Source organism: Chelmon rostratus, chromosome 13 (assembly GCF_017976325.1).
Source record: "Chelmon rostratus isolate fCheRos1 chromosome 13, fCheRos1.pri, whole genome shotgun sequence".
Taxonomy (NCBI): Eukaryota; Metazoa; Chordata; class Actinopteri; order Chaetodontiformes; family Chaetodontidae; genus Chelmon; species Chelmon rostratus.
The window spans coordinates 14,266,106-14,285,433 of NC_055670.1; the positions used below are offsets into that span (position 1 = coordinate 14,266,106).

General features: G+C 41.0%; 1 protein-coding gene across 3 annotated transcripts in view; it reads right to left on the reverse strand.

The window, feature by feature from the left end:
• pkp4 (plakophilin 4) overlaps positions 1-19,328 on the reverse strand; it is a 77,685-nt gene that overhangs the window by 52,536 nt on the left and 5,821 nt on the right. For 2 of the 3 annotated variants that reach the window (XM_041950250.1, XM_041950249.1), the window contains exon 2: positions 9,925-10,058. In XM_041950250.1, the coding sequence (XP_041806184.1) occupies positions 9,925-10,053 (129 nt within the window). In that variant the 5' untranslated portion in view covers positions 10,054-10,058. Of the gene's footprint in view, positions 1-8,636; positions 8,828-9,924; positions 10,059-19,328 lie in introns of those variants that run through there. The other variant, XM_041950251.1, reaches the window with a different exon arrangement.

The following is a 19,328-nucleotide window of genomic DNA, read 5'->3' on the forward strand; positions in this document are numbered from 1 at the left end:
ACCAGAAATATGTTTGTTCATTAAGTGGCAATGAGGCTTGACAGCTCTGCATCCTCACTGCAGTGTGGCAGACCCATTCCAACGAGAGCCCGACAATGCTGCACAGTGGGAGAATGACAGCAGAGGTTAAAGGATTTCTGCAGCAGCAGGGACAGAAAAGCAGGCTGGAGGTGTGAGCGAAGAGAACAGGCCTCAGAACAGGCTGTGTGACCAGACCTGAAGGAACCACGCAGTGCAATTACTTACAAAAAACTGCCACAAAGTCACCTTGTTAAAAGACTAAGGTTTGAGGAAACTGGCTGCAGCGTCATGCCACCATAGCAGAATTATAATAACCACGCTGGATAGAAAGGCATTTAAAAATACAGTAAAGTAGCTTGCTGGGGTAAGAGTGTACAGCTGCAGGCAGAGCTATAGGTGAATCAGAGGGAGAAAATTGCTTTAGCACCCACAGCTGCACCACAGCTTTTATACCGTATAAGCTGATAATGTGACAAGGGGCCACAAACAGAAATGTGAAACATCATTCACTCACAGATAATGGAAAAGCAAGTTTACAATAGAACATAATTTCTGCAAGGATTTCTAATGCAGCATGACAAGCATTTATAGCAGGAAACTTGCAGAGCTGATTTTTTTTTTAATTCTTCTATCAAGAGAATAATGACATGCAGCAATTGTATATACAGGCATGGAATTTAAGGTCAAAGCAGCATAATACTATTGCAGAAGTTGGGTTCTTACAAAATGTCATTTTCTGGACCATAGCTGATTCACTGCTGGCTCCCTATGTCCAATCCCACCCACCATGGTGACCTCTATGTTGTGCAAATGCACTTTTGCTGCTTATGATTCTGTGCTCACCACCTTCTATCATCACTGTAAGCAAGTTTCATCGTAATGGCTAAAAATGCCCAGTGTTCTAACTACTGCCAAAATACAGTATAATCTCTTGGTCCTTGGCTTAAGTTTCTTTGTCCTCTAACTTTGGTGAAAATCAATTTTTTAATCCATTTCTTTAAAAAAAATCCTGTACATGGATAATCAATAAGCTAAAAAACAAAACAAACTGGTGTCAAGTGGTATGACAAAAAATATTTCATAGAGGATGATCTCTGATTCCAACTTGATGCTCAAAGCAGTGCCTCAAAAAACAACTGAGAAGTGATCCAGGATATTCGGATTACTCCGTGGATGACATGCATTATGTTAACATGTTAGTTGCTACACCCTATTGAGAATGCGCCAACAACAGTTTTCTCCAGACCTCATCGCTCCAAAAATAATTTTACGTCGGTGGCTTTTCAGATCAAATATGCTGCCGACACAGATGAGTAAGACCACTGAGAACATCATTTTCCATATAAGTGAACAAGAAAAGGAAGTTGCAATTTGGCTTGATAATTAAAATGTCATTAAAGACACTGTCATTTGTGTGGTGAATGCTATTAAAGGAGCTGTCATCTCCTTTAGCAAGTGCAGCAGCTAGCACTTGCCACACAAGAGACTGACAACAAAAGAAAGGCTGTCAATAACAAAGACATCGAGGATAGACGGTACGAGGGGGAGAGAAAAAGAAAAATCCTGTCAGTGCTCATGATCATATCCAACAATAAGTTCAAAATCTGTTACCAGACAATTTTTTTTCCCCACAAATTCTTTTTGTTGGAAGGATTTTCCCATTTATTTGTTCATCCACTTTGGCAGTGTTGGTTCATTTACATGTACTAAGACATCTAAATGCTACTGACTTTTTGTAGCCCTTGTTGGTGAGGTGTGACGCCCCTACAAAGCACCAAAGTACATTCTTTTGCATCTCTGCCTCATTAACATTCACAGCGTGACGCACATAATTACACTGTAAAAGCACAATTTATGCACCATTAGTAGTTCAAGTGGAACGAGCAATATGTGGCATCGTTTAAATGAATTTCAAATTTAAATTTCTGTGTAGCGGTGGACACAATTTCTTATTCTCAGTTACTTTGTGGGGCTATGCCTGTCACACATTGTTGGAACAGGCCTCTCATTTAATAGCATCACCTTATCCTTGGTGCTTTTAGCAAATGTGTTAAAGCCTAGAGTCAAAAAACAGGATCCACTGATGCAAATTATGAAAGTATTTCCCTACATTTAAGAATCAAATATTGTTTTTCTTCATCCACCAGGTTGTTTGATCCAAGTTTTGTACTCGACCTGCTGTTGTTTAGTGCAGTGACAGGCTGTTGAATTTCAACAAAAGCTCTTATGTGATGCCGCTGATAATAATGCCACGGCAAAGTGGCAGTAAATGAGAGTAACTCACAGAGGCAATCTGTATCTCCTCGATTGGAACGAAACCCAAAAATGCTGCCGTGGTGCAATCACACAGCCAGTGCAATTCATGTAGACCTGTGAACATACTATTCCTCTGAGAGATCAATAGCGTCGTGTCAGACAAAAAGAACATTGCTCCGGGCCAAAATGAGGAGGGTAAGCAATCTGGGGAGTGTCAATCCGGAGGTTGCTGTAGTGAACAAAGGCTGCAGTGACTTGGGCGATTACCTCAGGATCAGTCATTTAGAGAAACTCATCTGAGAGATGTTTGGGCAGAGGATGATATACAGAGGCATAAACCTCATTGGTGATTCACCCAGTCAAGTACCTCAACTTTCTCTGTGGGCATATGCCAGTCCAAGGACAGCCCAGCAGCATTTACTGCGCTTCCACCTTCCTGAGTACAACTCCTGCTCCCCAATGACCCGGTCCTCTGCGTGTGCTGTTGACAGAGGCAATGATTATAGTGATAATGATGATGATGACAGTGATGGTGATGAGTATTAACAGGCTAGCTGGGGGGAGATCTCCCAGGGCTGGGTTCAAAACGACAGCGCTGTGCCGTGCCAGACACACACACCACTCTTTTGACATCATGTCACATAGGGAGCAGATTATCTCCTCTTCCTCTTTTCCTTCTTTTCTGTTTTCCTCTGCGATGACAGCCTCCTGCCACAGCGCTTTAGAGGACCATTCACAGGTGACAGCCTCTCTGACTCTGCCTCCCTCCATCACTCTCACTTTTGTCCTTTTCCCTTTACTCACCACCCTCTTCCTCTGTATCTGAGTGTTTTGTCTTTCCTCTGTATATCTGAGCACTCTCCTTCACCTGAATCCCTCCCCTCTGAATCTGTCTCACTCTTTCTCTCTCACACTTGTTCTGCTCCCCCATGGGGTAATTGCTCGGAGCCAGGCTTCCATTTTTATGACTATAATCGAGGCCAGAATGCTTATGCCTCTAGATTTCTCCTTGCCTGTGTCACAGCAGCAGCACTAGGGAGAGGAAGGCAGATAAGACCCTGAGGAGTGGAGAAAATCACTAGTCGATTGTAATTAGAGTCCTTATTTCGCCTATGGAGGTGGAACAGACACTATCGCCCGCAGAGAGAGAATTCAACCTTTCTGCTGCGCTTATGGCATGGAAACGCATAAGAGCAAAAACACTGCCTTGAAGCTTTGCCCTGGCCCCAACTATTAACTCCTTAAGCTGGGTCACTCAGACAAAGATGAGTTTGGCTTCATTAAAACATGATAGAGGCTTGCATTGGTGTCTCAAGTAGGTAATATTTCAGCCAGCTCATCACGTCTTTAAGAGGGTGCTGGTGTTGTAGCACTGAAAGCAAGGTCAGCTCATGGGCTTTGCAAAGTGCGCTGGAGTCTGTCTGTGCCTGATTCAGATGAAAACCAGGTCAAAGAGTGGAACTCCAGTTTGCTATGGAGAAGCAGGAGGCACACAGATTTTTCACGTGTAATGGACTCCAACGAAGTGGGAAAATTCCACTGTGGTGCTTTAGAGAGGCAGTGTGTTGAAACACCATAGCACGGTGTGCCTAAGAGGCCCTTTTTGCCAGTTGTGTGGTACATATAGGCATGTCCAGGCATAGCTAATAACAGCACTACTCTGAGGGCAAAGCCTCATAATGGAAGAGGAAGAGAAGCACACCAAAACACAGTTTCCAAGGGCAAGAAACCGCAGTCTTGATACCAAAAATTATGTCCTCAACAGCGCTTTAGATTGCAAAGACCAATGTAACCACAGAATTACATTTATGTTAGAGTGGAAATCTCCCCACAACAGAGAAAGGATAAAGACTTCCTCCTCTGGCCCTGTCTGAAGCTCTTATTGCTTCAAACCCATCTGAAGTACATGTCAAATAAAAGGCACTGAATTTGAACTGGGATTCAGATCATGATCCATGATCCATCCAGAAATACGTACACTTACTATAAAGAGTGGCAAGTGTGCAGCTGAAACGTGCTGACAATAAAAACAAAGCTGCTTTCATCACTATGGGTGACACATGAAGTGTTGTTGATATTGGACATTAGCCTGCTGCTACTTGTATGCAGATAATAGCTCTATGTTTATGTTTACCTATCTTTGTGTCTTTGTTCAACTCCGTCGTTTTTTTGTTTTTTTTTTTGCTGTATATTTATTTTGATCTCTATTCCTATTGGAACTGTGTGTAACATCGAGAGCAATGAAAATTCCTCGTATGTGTACACATGGAACAGTTGGTCAGTAAAGCAGATTTTGAGTAATTATGGTTGCAAATGTGTAGTGTTTCTGCAGTAAGCCTTGACATTTCATGTTAAGTTAATAATGCTTAAAACGTAAACTATACATAGCAGGTTTACTCTATGATAATGTGCGAGCTGTCGGGAAGGCACAAGCCTCGTCATCACCTACCATCCTTCCCACTCTTTCCGTTTCTCCAGTCTACTGATGCTGTAACACAAACACAACTAAAATAGGCATACTGAGAAGCCAGTGAACACGTGTGTGTACAATAAGGAGTGCTTGGTGAGGATAAAAATCAAAGTTGACGCACCTAAAGGGCCCCCCACTCCTGCAGCTATTCCTCTCCTGGGAGAAACGGTAGGAAGCAGAGATGAGGGCAGAGTGATCAATGAGATGCTCTTTAAAGAGCTGACCTGACACTCATTGATGCCTGTTACGTGGGTGCCACAGGCTCCCTTATGAGACAACCTAAGGGCTCCTGTATACGTTTCAAAATCGAATCTGGCTTGTTCTCAAAAGGATGCTGATGTGCAACTGTGAGGACATCCAGCATCTACAGTCTATACAAACGTTCATGCATATGTTACAGTATGGGCATTACATTTGCGCATCTGAATGGAAATGCCAGAAATGCTTTAACAAATAAATAATGTTCCTTTAGCAACAATAATGTATCTTCTTTGTAGCTGACAGCTCTTGCCCAAGAGTTCAAGCTTATTTTTTTTAGAGTTTGCAAACAAAGAGATGCACCACTGTCACCTACTGATCTCCTGTAACTACTTTAGATTTAAAGGTGCCATGTGGAGTTTTGTTGTAAACAAACAAAAGTTAGATTTACCAACTAAATTGTTGTTGTCTACATCCCTGTTTGCAAGCTTGCAGCATTTTTTGTTCTTTTTCTGTGTTACCATCAGCAGTTATCAAACTATGTAAAAAAAACATTGCTCCATAGTGCTACTAGTGGTTAAAAACTCCACAGGGTACCTTTAATCATAGTGGCGTCATAGGAGAACCGGTGGAATTGTAAAATTACCACAGTTGTAATGTTTTTGTTTGTTTGTTTGTTTTTTAACTAAGTTTTGGCTATGGAAATGTAACTACACACATATGGTGCAAGTAATTACACTCATCTTACTTGCATTCAAATGTGAACCGTCAGGAATAAACTTCAGAGATATTAAGGAAAAACTTTCCACTTAACACGAACAAGCAATAATTTTGACTGTGAAGTTTGCGCTTGCATATTTGCATATCATAGAACTATTGGACTACTGGTTGCAATATGGATTTGAGGGAATAAAATCAGCCCTACAACCAGCATCTTGCCGTACATTTGAAGGAAGCTACTCTAAAACAAGTTAATATCACTTGGCTTCCCAAAATGGCTTTAAGATATGTTACAAAGCCTTCATAACTGGCCTTTTGATGGTGTAATCTTGAGACACTCTCTTCACAATATTTACATAACTGTTGGAATCACATTTTGATTTGCATTTTGATTAACCAACATGTTGGAAACTCACCTGACATTTGCATATTATTTGGGTAGAAACAGTCACAATATCTCAAAGCTAAGCAAACTAAGAATGAAAACTAATAAAACTAAAGGATCACTTAAAACAAAAGAAAACATCAAAAGCATTTCACAGTCTCCTAATCAGGCAATGATATGTTATTTTTATATGCATGTAAATGCACACAATGTTAGCTTGGACAAAATGGTGGTTCAAAGCCTGATTGAATGTAGCCATCAACACACTTCATTATCAGTGAAAGCTACACAGAACCTGTACCTTCATTTGCTGTAGCACACAAACTTGACACACTGGATATAAGCATGAGCTAACATGAAAAAAGTTCACGCAAAGATGCAGCAGGATCCAGCTTGAGGAGTGTTTGTGGGGGCTGGGTTAAACTAAAAGAGAACTAGTTCATATGACGTGTTGTCCGAACATGCTTCTGAATGACCTCACTTGATGCTGAGGTGAAAAGCCTGTTGTCAGAGGGGGGGCATTTGTAGTGTTGCACTCGGTTGTTTAATGAAAAAATAGTGCTTAGGAGTGAAGTTCAAACCCTGCTTCTTTTCTCTCCTACGCACACCTGGCCAATGTTGGTTTTGGGAGGTTACCAAAATTGTTATACAGATTTCCCAATATCTCTATTCAAATAGTAACAGTCTACCACAGGTCCAAAGGAATTTGCAAGGGATGCACAATACTGTGTGGTTTTGCCAGTGTATCAACTGCAATATACAGGGTATTTCCCCACCAATAGTATACAATATTGATACTGATACAGATTCATTGGTCAACACTGCACTTTTTCCCCAAAGTCTGGCATCGCTGAAGGGGAGAAGCATAAATCAATTAAGCTCAAATATAACAAAACACTGAAAGTTGTATGTCTTACTAATTAACATAATTGCCTTTCTTCTTTCATACACAATCAACTTTACTGGAGGGATGTTTTTTTCTGCTGTTGATATCGAGTATCCAAATATTACAAATGAATAAGAACTTTAACAGCTCAGTCAATTCAGAATCAAAATGTGTTCAAAGTAATTTCACAACAGAGTTTTGCAAAACGATAATGAAGTATGTTCATACCACTGTGATACAATTCTTTCGGGAAATGATAAATAATAAAATATTGACTTATCACCCTGCCCTTATTTGAGTAGTGAAAGCGGAGGGAAAAAAGATTTACAGCAAAGAAGACAGATTTTCTGTGAATGATGAGGCAAAAAAAAAAAAAAAAGCTAAGAGAAGGCTGTCAGATTCAGTGTTATAACATACGGCTGTCGTGTCTCTATACTGAGGCAGTATCTGACATCCAGTGAGGCAGGATCTGACATTCATGTCAGAGGCCATTAAATCAATTATAATTTCAATGAGGAATCACCTCAAAAAAGCACACAGTTCATCGTTTTTTCAACATTTTTAAACATATTTCTAATCAGACTTTATGTTCCCATGCATTAGGAAGTTGTTGTTTCCTACTACAATTTACAATAAACAGGGTCCTCTCCTGGCTCAGATTATGCTTTCAGCAACAAAGAGTGAAGAGAAAAATCAGGATAAAATGCAAAAGAGCTGGTGAGCGGACTGTTTTAGAATAAGAATGGGAAAAAAAATGCAGTGATAAACACAATGTACTACATAAACTACACAATGTATGAGCTGCAAATGGTATTTTGATAGATGATTCTCATATGGAATTACTGAGTACTGATTTTTTGGACACCTATTTTTTCTAATATTCAAATAAACACCAAAAACATCTGTGGGCCTGTGGGAAAAATAAAATATATAGAAAAAAGAATAAAGTTTAAAAAGAAAAAAGTTAAAAACACTGACTACACACACCAGAGTGCCATGAATGCTGAATCTACAGAAAGGACAATCTGTCTGGATGAGTGCCACAGCCTCCCACTGCTTCAATTACACTTAAGATGAAACAGATAAAAAACTAGGTCTTGGATAATCCTTGAAACAACCCCTCCAGTTAAATGAAAATTTAATAAGATAATAAATACTGAAGATAGGAAATTTGTAAAGTTAATTCTGAATTACAACACAGTTTTAGGTTATGTGGCTAAAAAAAAATAGCATGCATGATTCTTCGAAGCAAGTGTAAATGTGCAGAAATAAAAACATTGACATTTAAACACTTGAATGGGGTCTATAATTAACCATTATGAATGTGACATCGAGATGGTGGATCAGTGCTATTAAAGAGGCACATAGCAAAGACAGGACTCTAATAAGGAGGAACTGCAGCACGAACCAAATCCTCAAATGAATGGCAAAAAGATTGGGGCTTGTTAGCAGTCAGAAGGGAAGAAAGAGGGAAGACACAAGTCAAGGCAAATGAACACACAGGGAGAATGCAATAATAATACGTCGGTGAATCTCTCCTTGTTTGGGCATCTGGGAAAAGCTTGCGCAGCTGTAACCACAGCAGTCACAGAAACAAAAGTTTGGAAAGAGAGTGAATAAGACAAGTGAAGGGAGGGAAATAAGCCAATGAAAAGGGGACAAAACATAAAAGATAGTAGAGCTGTAAAGTAAACACTTACCAAACACCCAGTCATCCGAAGCCCCAGCCCTAACTGCGACCACAGCTACAATGCAGCAGACTCGCATGTTTACATCAACAGCGAAATCCCTCGAAGGTCTGCCTCTCAACAATCACAGGAAAGCCTCACGCAAGAGCACAGAAGGAAAAAGCACACTCACACTAACCCGGTCTCTGACCTCCTCCCTCTATTAACTCTCACTCACCCTCTGATTTGCCTCTCCAACTTAAATACTAAGGAGAACGATCATTTTACAGGCTCTGCTCTTTAACAGGAATCCCCTTTGAGGCATGTCTCCAGCCAGTCGCTCTAAAAGCAACAGCTCAGGCAGACTACTCGCTCTTCCTGCTTGCCTGCATGGATATCTGCTCTAACCGGACGAGCCACTGAGGAATACTCTAGGGAAGGAAGTGACATCGGCAGGTGCTCTCTCCTTCCTTCCTTCATTGCACATGTAAACAATACCCATTTTCCTGCAGTGAGCCTACATGGGACGTTGTGAGTCATTCGTTAATAAATACCAGAGAACACATTCAATTCATTTCAAATTGTAGCTCAACTACAGTGTCACTCGGGAAAAAGAAAGGTATGTGAGATGTCACAGAAGGGAATTAACATCATTAATAATGAGTAGATCTCTTTAGCCCGGTTTGCCCTGTGCTGGAGTCCCAGGAATATGGAGGGCTGGAGAGCAGCCAGAGAGGAAGGGAGCTTGTGTGTGTGTGTGTGTAACAGAAGGGAGTGTGGATGAATCACAGAGAGACAGGCATAGATGGAGTGAGTCAGAGGGCATGTCCCTCCACAGGCTCACAAACCCAGTTAGAGATGATCTTCCTGGTTGTCCATTCATGCAAGCCAGGCCATGACTGCAGGCAATAAACAACCAATAGCTCCTAGTCAAGTTTATTCCACTTCAATCTTTCCACAAGACAAAAAAGAAATAAACGAAGTCCACTCCGACCACAGTTCTGCTATAAACAAAAAAATCTTTTCATCATCCCACACACGAAGAAATGACAACTTTCTACTGCGAGCTCTGTGTCGCAGAGGTAAGTTATATGATTACAGTGACAACAGGGCGTGTGACACAAATTTGCAGGAAAAAGATGTCGACATACGGTACCCAGTGGATTTCTTCGAATGTGTGAGTCAGTCATGAGACAATTTAGCATTCTATAAATGTCACTGTACATAAATGGTTCATAAAGCTTTAACAGTCCCAAGATAACAGAGATGTAGAATGAATCAATGGGCTCTTAGTGAAGTATGAACGGAAGAAACACACAACCTGTTCTTTGACGGAGGCCAGGATGTTGTTGGCGGTGTTGTCAGCCTCCATGTTGCGGCCAGTTGAACTGTCGCGGATGGTCAGCAGAAGCCCCTCCTCCGTCACTGGGCTCTGCTCAGGAGCTGGCATTCCTCCTGTGCGGACACACACACGCACGCACACACAACAAACAAACAAAATCTGGTCACCACAGGCACTCTTCTGGAAAAAAACAAAACAACACAAAAATCCCCCACAATCTTGTACACACATAGCAGCGTGTGTGTATGCATGTGCAAACACACTCTTTGAGTCAGCCACTCCCCGATATACACAGCGGAGTGATGAGCAGTGACTATCAATGGTCACACGCCACCACCACCAGCAATACACAAACGTACACCCACACACACCATATGGCCCAAAGAGAAAAAGGCTGTCAGTGTTTCACGTCTGTGACAGTGCAAATCAATGCCATATGGCCTTGAGACAACACACAAGTTAAATAATGATTTGTGTATGTAATACAGTCACATAAAAAAATACAACACAAACAGAACGACAGCCAGCGATTCTAGTGAAGGCGCAAAACAATGGAAATTCAAATCCTAAGGATGCATAAGCTGCCCGAAATGTGTGCGCACAGGTGAAGACTATACATGCTTGTGTATAAGAAGCAGTGGAAAGGTTGAAGATGAGTGAGGGCCGGCCTTTGAAAAAAAATAACGCTAAAAAACAGCCCGACGGAGGAGATAAGGTGTTCCTGTCTCCTTCGCTCTCACTGGCCTCTTGTCCTGGACTGAAATGAGAAAGTAGAACGAATAGTTATGGTCTCATTATATCTGTTGACAGGGAGAGTGTCAAGGGAACGTTGCTCAAGGTGGATCCATATTTACTAGAAAGAGCCTGTTGAGCCAGACAGCGCAGCTAAAGGCTGCAATGGCTGCCTCACATCTCAGGGCTGCAGAGGCAGACAAATGCAAGACGTCTAATAACATAGGAGCTATGTGACTTCAGGGAAACAGGAATTTTATTTTACTATGACTTTTACTGCCTTAGAGATCCACTGCCACTGTCGTCTCCAAGATACCAACATAAAGACATATTCCACCCTTTGGGTTCTCCACATATATCGTGACTTGCACCATACAGGATGCAGTCGAGGTGATGCATGTTGTGGTGAGACGACATCTTTACATGTGAATATGTGGAGGAATATTAGCAGCTAAAACCACCATGATCATACAGTAATTCACAAAGTAGCGCTGTCGCTAGCAACTGAATACTCCTTCCACAGAAGTATTATAGTATGCTTATCCATAATGGCAGCCTGAGGGTGAATGCAGGACCCGGTATACAGTAGCTTTACTGAATGAGTCAATTTCTTGCGAACAGACATCATTCTAAAAAGGGTTAAAGGGTCACATACTGTCATGTAGAAGCACTCACTGACTTGAATGTGTCTACCACACCCACTCACACACAGACACAAACACACACACAGACAAGTAAGGAATCATTTAGCTCAGGCTGACAGCCAGTTTGTGTGAGCCGGTTGGGTTGTTTACAGTGAGAACATAAAAGTTTTTGGCCAGGGATGAGGCAGCTGGGGAGGGAGGCAAGGAGTACGTGGGAGGTCCCCCAGACATTTGGACGAAATGTGACCCTGAGGTATTCTGGGAGTCTGTCACCAAGGCTGCATGAGCATTTCAAGGTGTCTGAGCTGAACCGAGCCATGTGCCAGGCCTGGTGTTAAATGACAGATAAGGTTTTACTACCATCAAGCATGTTAGTCCTCACAGGATATTCCATGTATCCCCCTGTCCGTCTCCTAAATTCCTTTCCTGCTCATTCATGGTATTGCAACATAGAGCTTTGCCTCCCGCCCACCTCCACTGCAGCCTCTGAATCAAGGACATGGCACTTGATTCCCAGAAAACACAGCAACAGGAAACGGGAAAGGCTGTTTGAATTTTGAGCTGTTTGAGCTCCTCCTCCCTGACTTCTGCACAAACACAGAGGAGAACAACACAGACAGGCCCGACCGAGTGCAAATTTTAAAACTGACAGAAGTTGCCAAGCCGGTTGGGTTGGACAAAATCCTTTCTGCTTTTTCTCTCAGCATCTTCTCACTGAAGGACAAAGAGAAGTGTGCAGCTATGGAAGCTGGACACTGTTATGGTGACTATTATTTAAATCACAATATATTAAGCATAAAATGGACTATATCATGCCTTTCTGTAGACATGATTTGATTAAACATGCCTTCCATAAAAAAATGACTTACTAGCCTGTCAAAAAAAAAAAAAAAAGCAAAGAAAATTCCTGACGCTTTGACCACAATCTGTGTATATAATGTTTCCAAATGAATATTTCTGAGCAGTCTAAACCTGGCTGTAGGAAAGTGCACACTAAGCAGACTGTAGGAAACAGAACCACAGAAAAAACAACATACAAAAAGGAAAGCAAAACCTACTGAAGGCGGCATTAAGCTAAGAAAAAGTGTGATGTGTATCTGAGCCTACCTCTAAAATTCCCCATTTTATCTGGTCCAGAGTGATTTCAATCTGCTTAGCTTGGAGTTCTCAGCAGCTCTGGATTAGGAGCGAAGACAATGATGCTACTGCCAACCTACCACAGTCCTATAGGCACACGGCTGACTGGTTCTTCAGCATTTCTCTTTGTGTTACCCTCCAAATGTTGAGGGGAAAAATAACCTTGCTGAACTGCCTGGCGGTTAAAAGCTGTGCTACGACCAGCCCTTAGACAGTCTGAAGAGGCTGAGAAGTAGGTGAGAAGCTAAGGAGGTGAGGCCAGTCTGTGCACATTTCAAGGTTGTCATTCGGTTAATACCTAAGGACCATACTGCTCAGTTCCCACAGAGTAAAGATGACCTCATCCTGGAGGCAACAAAGAGGCAACCCAGTGTCTAATTATTACCACTATGGTTATTTCCCTTGACTAAGCAGAAAATAAACACTCAGTATAGGACAGCAGGACAAGCTCTTAGAGCACAGCTAATGGCAAAACAAACCTGCTTGTTTTAAACAGTCTTTCTCTCAGTGACAGAGCGTTTCAACATGGAAATAAGCATCTCTTTTACCAGACACGCTTTCTAGCCAGAGCTAAAGCTCCCCTTTAAAGTATCATAATCCTCAATGTCTCCAAGCCTGCCAAGAAAAGTCTTAGTCTGACCCCACCCTGACTCGTCAGATCACGTGATCTGATCTACTGACCTCAGACTCCAGCCACTCCTCTGAGCTTCTTGCACAACCCCTCTTTCTGTGACTCTCGATTAAATGCGGTTATTGAAGGAGGGAACAGGAAATGGAAGCTTTAGTGCAAAGATTTTTTTTTTAATCTGACTAATTCTGTTAGTATCAAATCTTAATGAAAGAGCATGTTTCTAAAGGGAATGTTGCATAAAAGAGTTTAGAGAGATCTACTGTCCCAGACTGAAATACTACAGCCCTGCATCAATTTCATCTACAGACATGAATTCATCAGTTCTCTGATCCCTCTGAAAGCCACCTGTGCCTCATGTCACCTTCCCCAAGGAGCACTGCAGAAGCAAATATAATATCAGCCGTCACACATGCTACGTTTACATGCACACAGGAAACGAGGTTACCGGGAGAAATCAGGTTAAAGCAGGAAAGCACACATTTACATGCACTGCAATGACATGATTATTGTAACTCCTGTGTTTACATGCATCTGGTCAAAATGCACATTTTTCCCAGGGCATGTGTTGAGTCAGGACTGCTTATTAAGCGTATTAATGATTTATCATCCAAAAGCATAGTTTTCTTTCTGGTCAGAGCATTTGGATTGATGGTGCATTGAGAGGTCAGGCGACCTCTAGTCGGAGAACACACAGTTTCCTTGACTTTGCTCATATGTCTGAATTTTACATTAATAATCTTATTTAGAATTGATTCCTAAGTTTCTGTTTTAGTCTGACCTTCAATTTGATTTCTATGAGCAATAATCCTTCCTTTCATTTTCAGAAATCTGACAGCTGACCAGGTGACTTAAGAGCATGTGAAAGCACTGACTTATGTATTCCTTTGTTTCGCACTTTTACTTCAAGAAGAGATAAACTGCAGTCACCTGAACACATTCAGTGTTGCTGTAAGTCAAAAGATCTATTGTCTGCCAGTCAGCGGGTGGAGGATTTGTCTTCAGGAGGCCGAGTGAGACTGGGTCACAGACATTCAACGCAGACAAATGGAGATGAACTGAGAAATAATTATACATTAGCCTGAATTTCAATTGCAGGGAGTCTCAGAGAAGCAGCGGTTCAAATGCTGATTGCTCTGACTTGCTGAGATGAAAAGGGCTGGGAAATCTAGAGCGCAAACAGAGCTGAGAGCTGCTCAGGGAACCTACAACAAGCTACATCTTTTCTATCTACTGCACAAAGGAAGTGATAAATAACAGTTCAATACTATCTTCAGAAAACTCTTTTTTAATTCCACATACAATCCATGAAGCACAAAATACCTTCTCTAAGAGCTACATTGTCTGCAGTAAGCTAATAAATATTTCATCATGCATCAAGCTTAACATCCCATTAAACCTCTCAGCCAACATATGCACTCACCAGGATGTCCGAAAACAACCTTGAAGTGGTCAAACAAAGAACATGCTTGTGTGTGTATGTGTGTATATATATATGTATATATTTTTGATGAAAACCCACCTGCTCTCAGGCCCCTGTGGCCCCTATGTAGCATGTGAACATCTTTTGTGTTGAGAAATAAAGACCGATTACTAACGTCCCGAAAGACCTGCAATGCTTAATTGCTTCTTTCAAACAGTGTCTTGACTTGGCTGAATAAAACTAACATTTGTGGTCAAGTAAAATTTATCAGAATTCACCACGATGGACAATAATGCGTTTTAGCCTCAGTAAATCCCCAGAATGAAGACTGAGATAGAAAAACACTAAAGCATCAGCTCAAAAAGCATTCACAACCACCAGCATTATGTTTTCACAGCAAGTGACTGAATTCTGAAACAATTTCTGAAATCCCCTACTGCATACACTGTTACACGGAACACGTGGTAAGGAAGTGTTGATTGAAGCCCTGACTGCTCTGAGCTGATTTGAGAATGTGGGTAACACAAATATACCAGTAGTCCTGTACATACTGCATGCCCCACATTAACCTTAACCTCAGAGAGCACATTGTTAAGTGTCCACATAGTGTGACTCCTCCGTACTGTGGGTGCCGCACATGGAAAATGCTTTTGAGATTCTTTTGAGAAGGATGGCGAATTCTTGGTGAGGCACAATGGCCTTGCCAGCAGCAAAACACAAAAAGTTATTATTAGATCCCTAGATGTTTCACTTTATGCTCTCAATTGCTGAAAATGCTTTGCTCATTGTTACACACCCAACAGCAAAGGAATGTCTCCTTTCCATAGCACAAACAGTCTCACATGCACACACAATCACTCCATCAATCATTACCCTGAACCCTGAATAAGCTACAGAGAATGATGCAGTCTCTTTTAAATAGGCACATACCTGTCCTTTAGTTGCTGTAGGATTAGACAGGATGAGAAGTGTGGCACTATCTGGCGAGTAGATAATGCTCCGACAACATCTCCTGCACCTTCTCAACAAAGTGGACATGCAAAGTAAATCATGCAGAAGCTGCACCCATGCCTACCTCACACCTTGAACCTCACCCCGACAAATGTTGCAATAACCTAAGGCCTATCTGAACATGCGTATCCATGGGGCAGGGCTTGCCTCTGAGTAAAGGCAGGAAACACACTCACTTTACAGTCAGTGCAATACAAAAACACACACAGACTAATGACACACAGCGCATGCATACTCTCTGGGCTGCACTTTCTCTTGCAAGATATGTTTACTCAAAGAGGACATGGGGAAGATGACTGCAGACCAAATAAGCCCTGTTTGCGCTGTGCAGCAGTTACATAGTAATCATTCACCCTCCACCCCATTTCCTCAAAATACCTCAACCAATGAGGAGCAGATAGGCTCAACTGAGGTCTCATCAGCTGTTTTCAACATGTCACCAACGCAAATATGTTGTGACAGAACAGGACTTAAATTATTCTGATTGCATGTAAATCCCTTAAATAGAATCAGAGTTTCTGCTAGACAGACCTGCTACATCCTGTTACACATTGTAAGACAAATGCATTTAACACCCGAATGCTTTTCTGCATACAATTACAATCCAAAGACAACAACTACAGCAGCAACACTTCCCAAGAAGGAATTACAGCATAATGCCCTGTACATCTCCAGAAGTCCAATAGACTCATTCCTTGCAACAGATGTGACAAAGATTTTATGCACGAAACTAATTGAAGAAGTTGAATATAGAACTTGATCATGGCATGGGATCTTCATTATTGAACCTCATTTAACAGTTCAGTTAAAAATGTGTTTAATCAATGCTGCAGTGTTATCAACCCTACGCACTCCACTTGCTGTGTCAAACATTTCCCTACTGCTGAGCATATCAGATGGTTATCAAATCATCACGTTTCAATTTTATGTTCATGCAGGACTCTGAGAGAGAGAGAGAGAGAGAGAGGTTTGACAGAAATACCGAGATCATCCATAAAGGAAATTTTTAAAAGGAAAATTACCATAACAAATGTTCCTGCTGCTATTGGCAGTGTCCTGGCCCTCAGTGTAAGGTGTCTCTGAGGTGAATAAGTGAGCTCACTCAGCACCTTCTATAAAGACTGATTATAGAAAAATAATCAATCACAAAGCTGTGAGTTGAATAGATTTAGCTTAGTTGACTTTGTCTTCATAAAAAGGACAATTTTGCAGGTTTGTTGTGATATGGGAAATAAAATGATGGCTTCGAAAATTTACTGTCAAACACAATCCTAGCCCTGACATGTTAATGAACATTTCATGTGCATGAGTGACTGTGTGATAAATGAACATTACTCATGTGACCACCTATCCATTTCAGTTTTGTTCTTGTCTAGTTGTGTTCTCGCGTTGGCAGGGAGCTAAACTTTATCTTTTCACTCCTGGAGAAGTGATCCAGTTACAAATAGCAGGTTTTTATTTAATGGCTTTGATATTGAGAATACTCCAAAAGATGGTGAACATGTTTCAACTATATCATTGTATTTCAACATGTTAAAAGCATGTAAAACAACTGAAAAGGCTGAATTTATGGATTCCTTGGTCAATGAGTATGCACCAAGCATCGCATTAAAGGACAGAACAGGAAACAAACATGGATGACATGGAGAATCTAGTAAGACCTTTCTGGTTAAAATCCTAAGGATGTCTTAATATTGATTTCAGATCTCGAGGTTGAAGTGACATGACTATCTGTTTGTAAATCTTACATCCAACATTTAAGAATACTGGTATACCATTACCTGGCAAACACTGAAGAAAGAAGGAGAAAATCTGTTGCTCTGCCTGGTCAATAGCCACACCTGTAAGGTGAATTAAGATTTCTCTGAAAACTATGAGCTAATAAACAAAACTTACGGCAAGAACAGATAAACTTAACTGCACTAAATAAAATTTAGATTATAATATCGATTACCGTTGCTCAGAAATCTCAAAAATATTAATATGAAATCACAATGACAATATTACATTTTGAATCCCAATAAGAATCCTGCCTCACATCATGTCGCTTTCCGTCAATACCAACCTTAAAACCCCTCAAACTGTGCTGTCAGTATGTTGCCTGTCCAACTTCATCTTCATCTTCATCTCATTTAAAGCAAAACCAAACCCCTGCAGTATGACCTAAAAACCAACGCAGCAATAATTGTAGCTGTTCTACCTGCACAAGAACAACTATATCTAAAAGGGAGACTGATATGAAATTGATCGATTAATTGAGTTTTTATCTCCCTAGATTGCAGAGTTGGAAAATGCATTTCTGACATTGACCGGGACTAGTTTCTCAAAATCATAACTTCTTTTCTGCTTTAGGATGTAAAGATAACAATTTTAAACCAACGCAAAACTACCCCTCCTTTAATTTCGATTGCCAAGCTCCAGGCTGTAAAAAATACTCTCTGGTCTAGCTTTGCTAAAATGTTGCTCGGCGTATTAAACAGGCTGTTGCGGACAACAAGAATAAAATATTAGGATTGAAAGACTGAATTTCTCTGTGCAGCAGCACTGCCTTCTGAACTTTGATGAACTAGGAAAAACAAAACGCGAGAAAGGAAACTCCAGTTCCTGTGAAGTGTTATGAAACCAGCTTAAAGAGGGAGATGGACAAGCAGAGGCCTGGCCATTTACTTCCTGACGTCCGATTTGCATTGGTGCAGCCTACTCAGTGCTCTGTGCTTCGGAGTGGACGGGCAGGGGTCACGGAACAACGTGCTGCTATCCATTCAAATGTGAGTGCAGCTACTGATAACTGCACAAATAAACGTTTAATAAGGAACAATAGTGATCGACATGAGATCAACTTTTTTGGTACTATTAATATGCACGGTTGCACTGGCTCTATTAAGTCCACGAATACCACTGTTAGGTGCATGGTATGAACTTTTTCCAATATGTGAGATCAATTTTTTTTTAATTTTGACTGCTCATGTTAAAAATGCTCCAATGATGAAAATGTATTTTTAAGCAATTAATGACTGAAATACTCTACGCTCCAACATGGTGTTTACAATTCTTTCAGCCTCCACTAATTCTGGCATGCAGGTTGGAAAGTGATCTCTGAGAGTCCCGGGATGGGTAAAGCCTCATCTGTAATTCTGTGCACCAGCTCAGACTAGTCGATTCCCTTCAGCAGGTGGCCTAGCATTGGCCTAATCTCAGCTCCTCCTTAACATCAACTACACATTAACATTCACCTTCACTTGGAAAGCAGAAGAGGAATGCAGTCAAAATAAAGAAAAATGTAAAAACAAATGGATGAATATATTTGCTCCGCGCACTGATTATTTTGCAGCACTCTGTGGTGGGTACTTAACTGTCAGATATTTCAGAGATGACAGGTTATTGTAAATAATACAGCTAAAGAGGTAAAAAATACACTTTTATGGTTATTGCACACACACATATTTTTACAGTGCACAATGAAAAGCTGACATGCTACTGAATCTTGTCCTTGGTGCACCTGTTAGTAAAGATATTAAAATGAGAGTCGATGCTAACCTTTAACTGATGACAGAATACACATATTGAATAAAGAATAGAATGTTTCAGTGACTATATCTTACTCCACTTAACACAGAGTGCTTGAGGAAAGGTAGGTACAGTCGAAGTGCCAAGGACTGTCATTTTGCATTGAAGAAGATAATGCAAATTTACCACAGAATTTTTAACAATAAAAACACCTTCAAGATCAAAACACACTGCCATAACCTGCTGGAACTAAAATAATAACTGGAAAAAGTGAAATGTATTAAATCAATTCATTTACCTT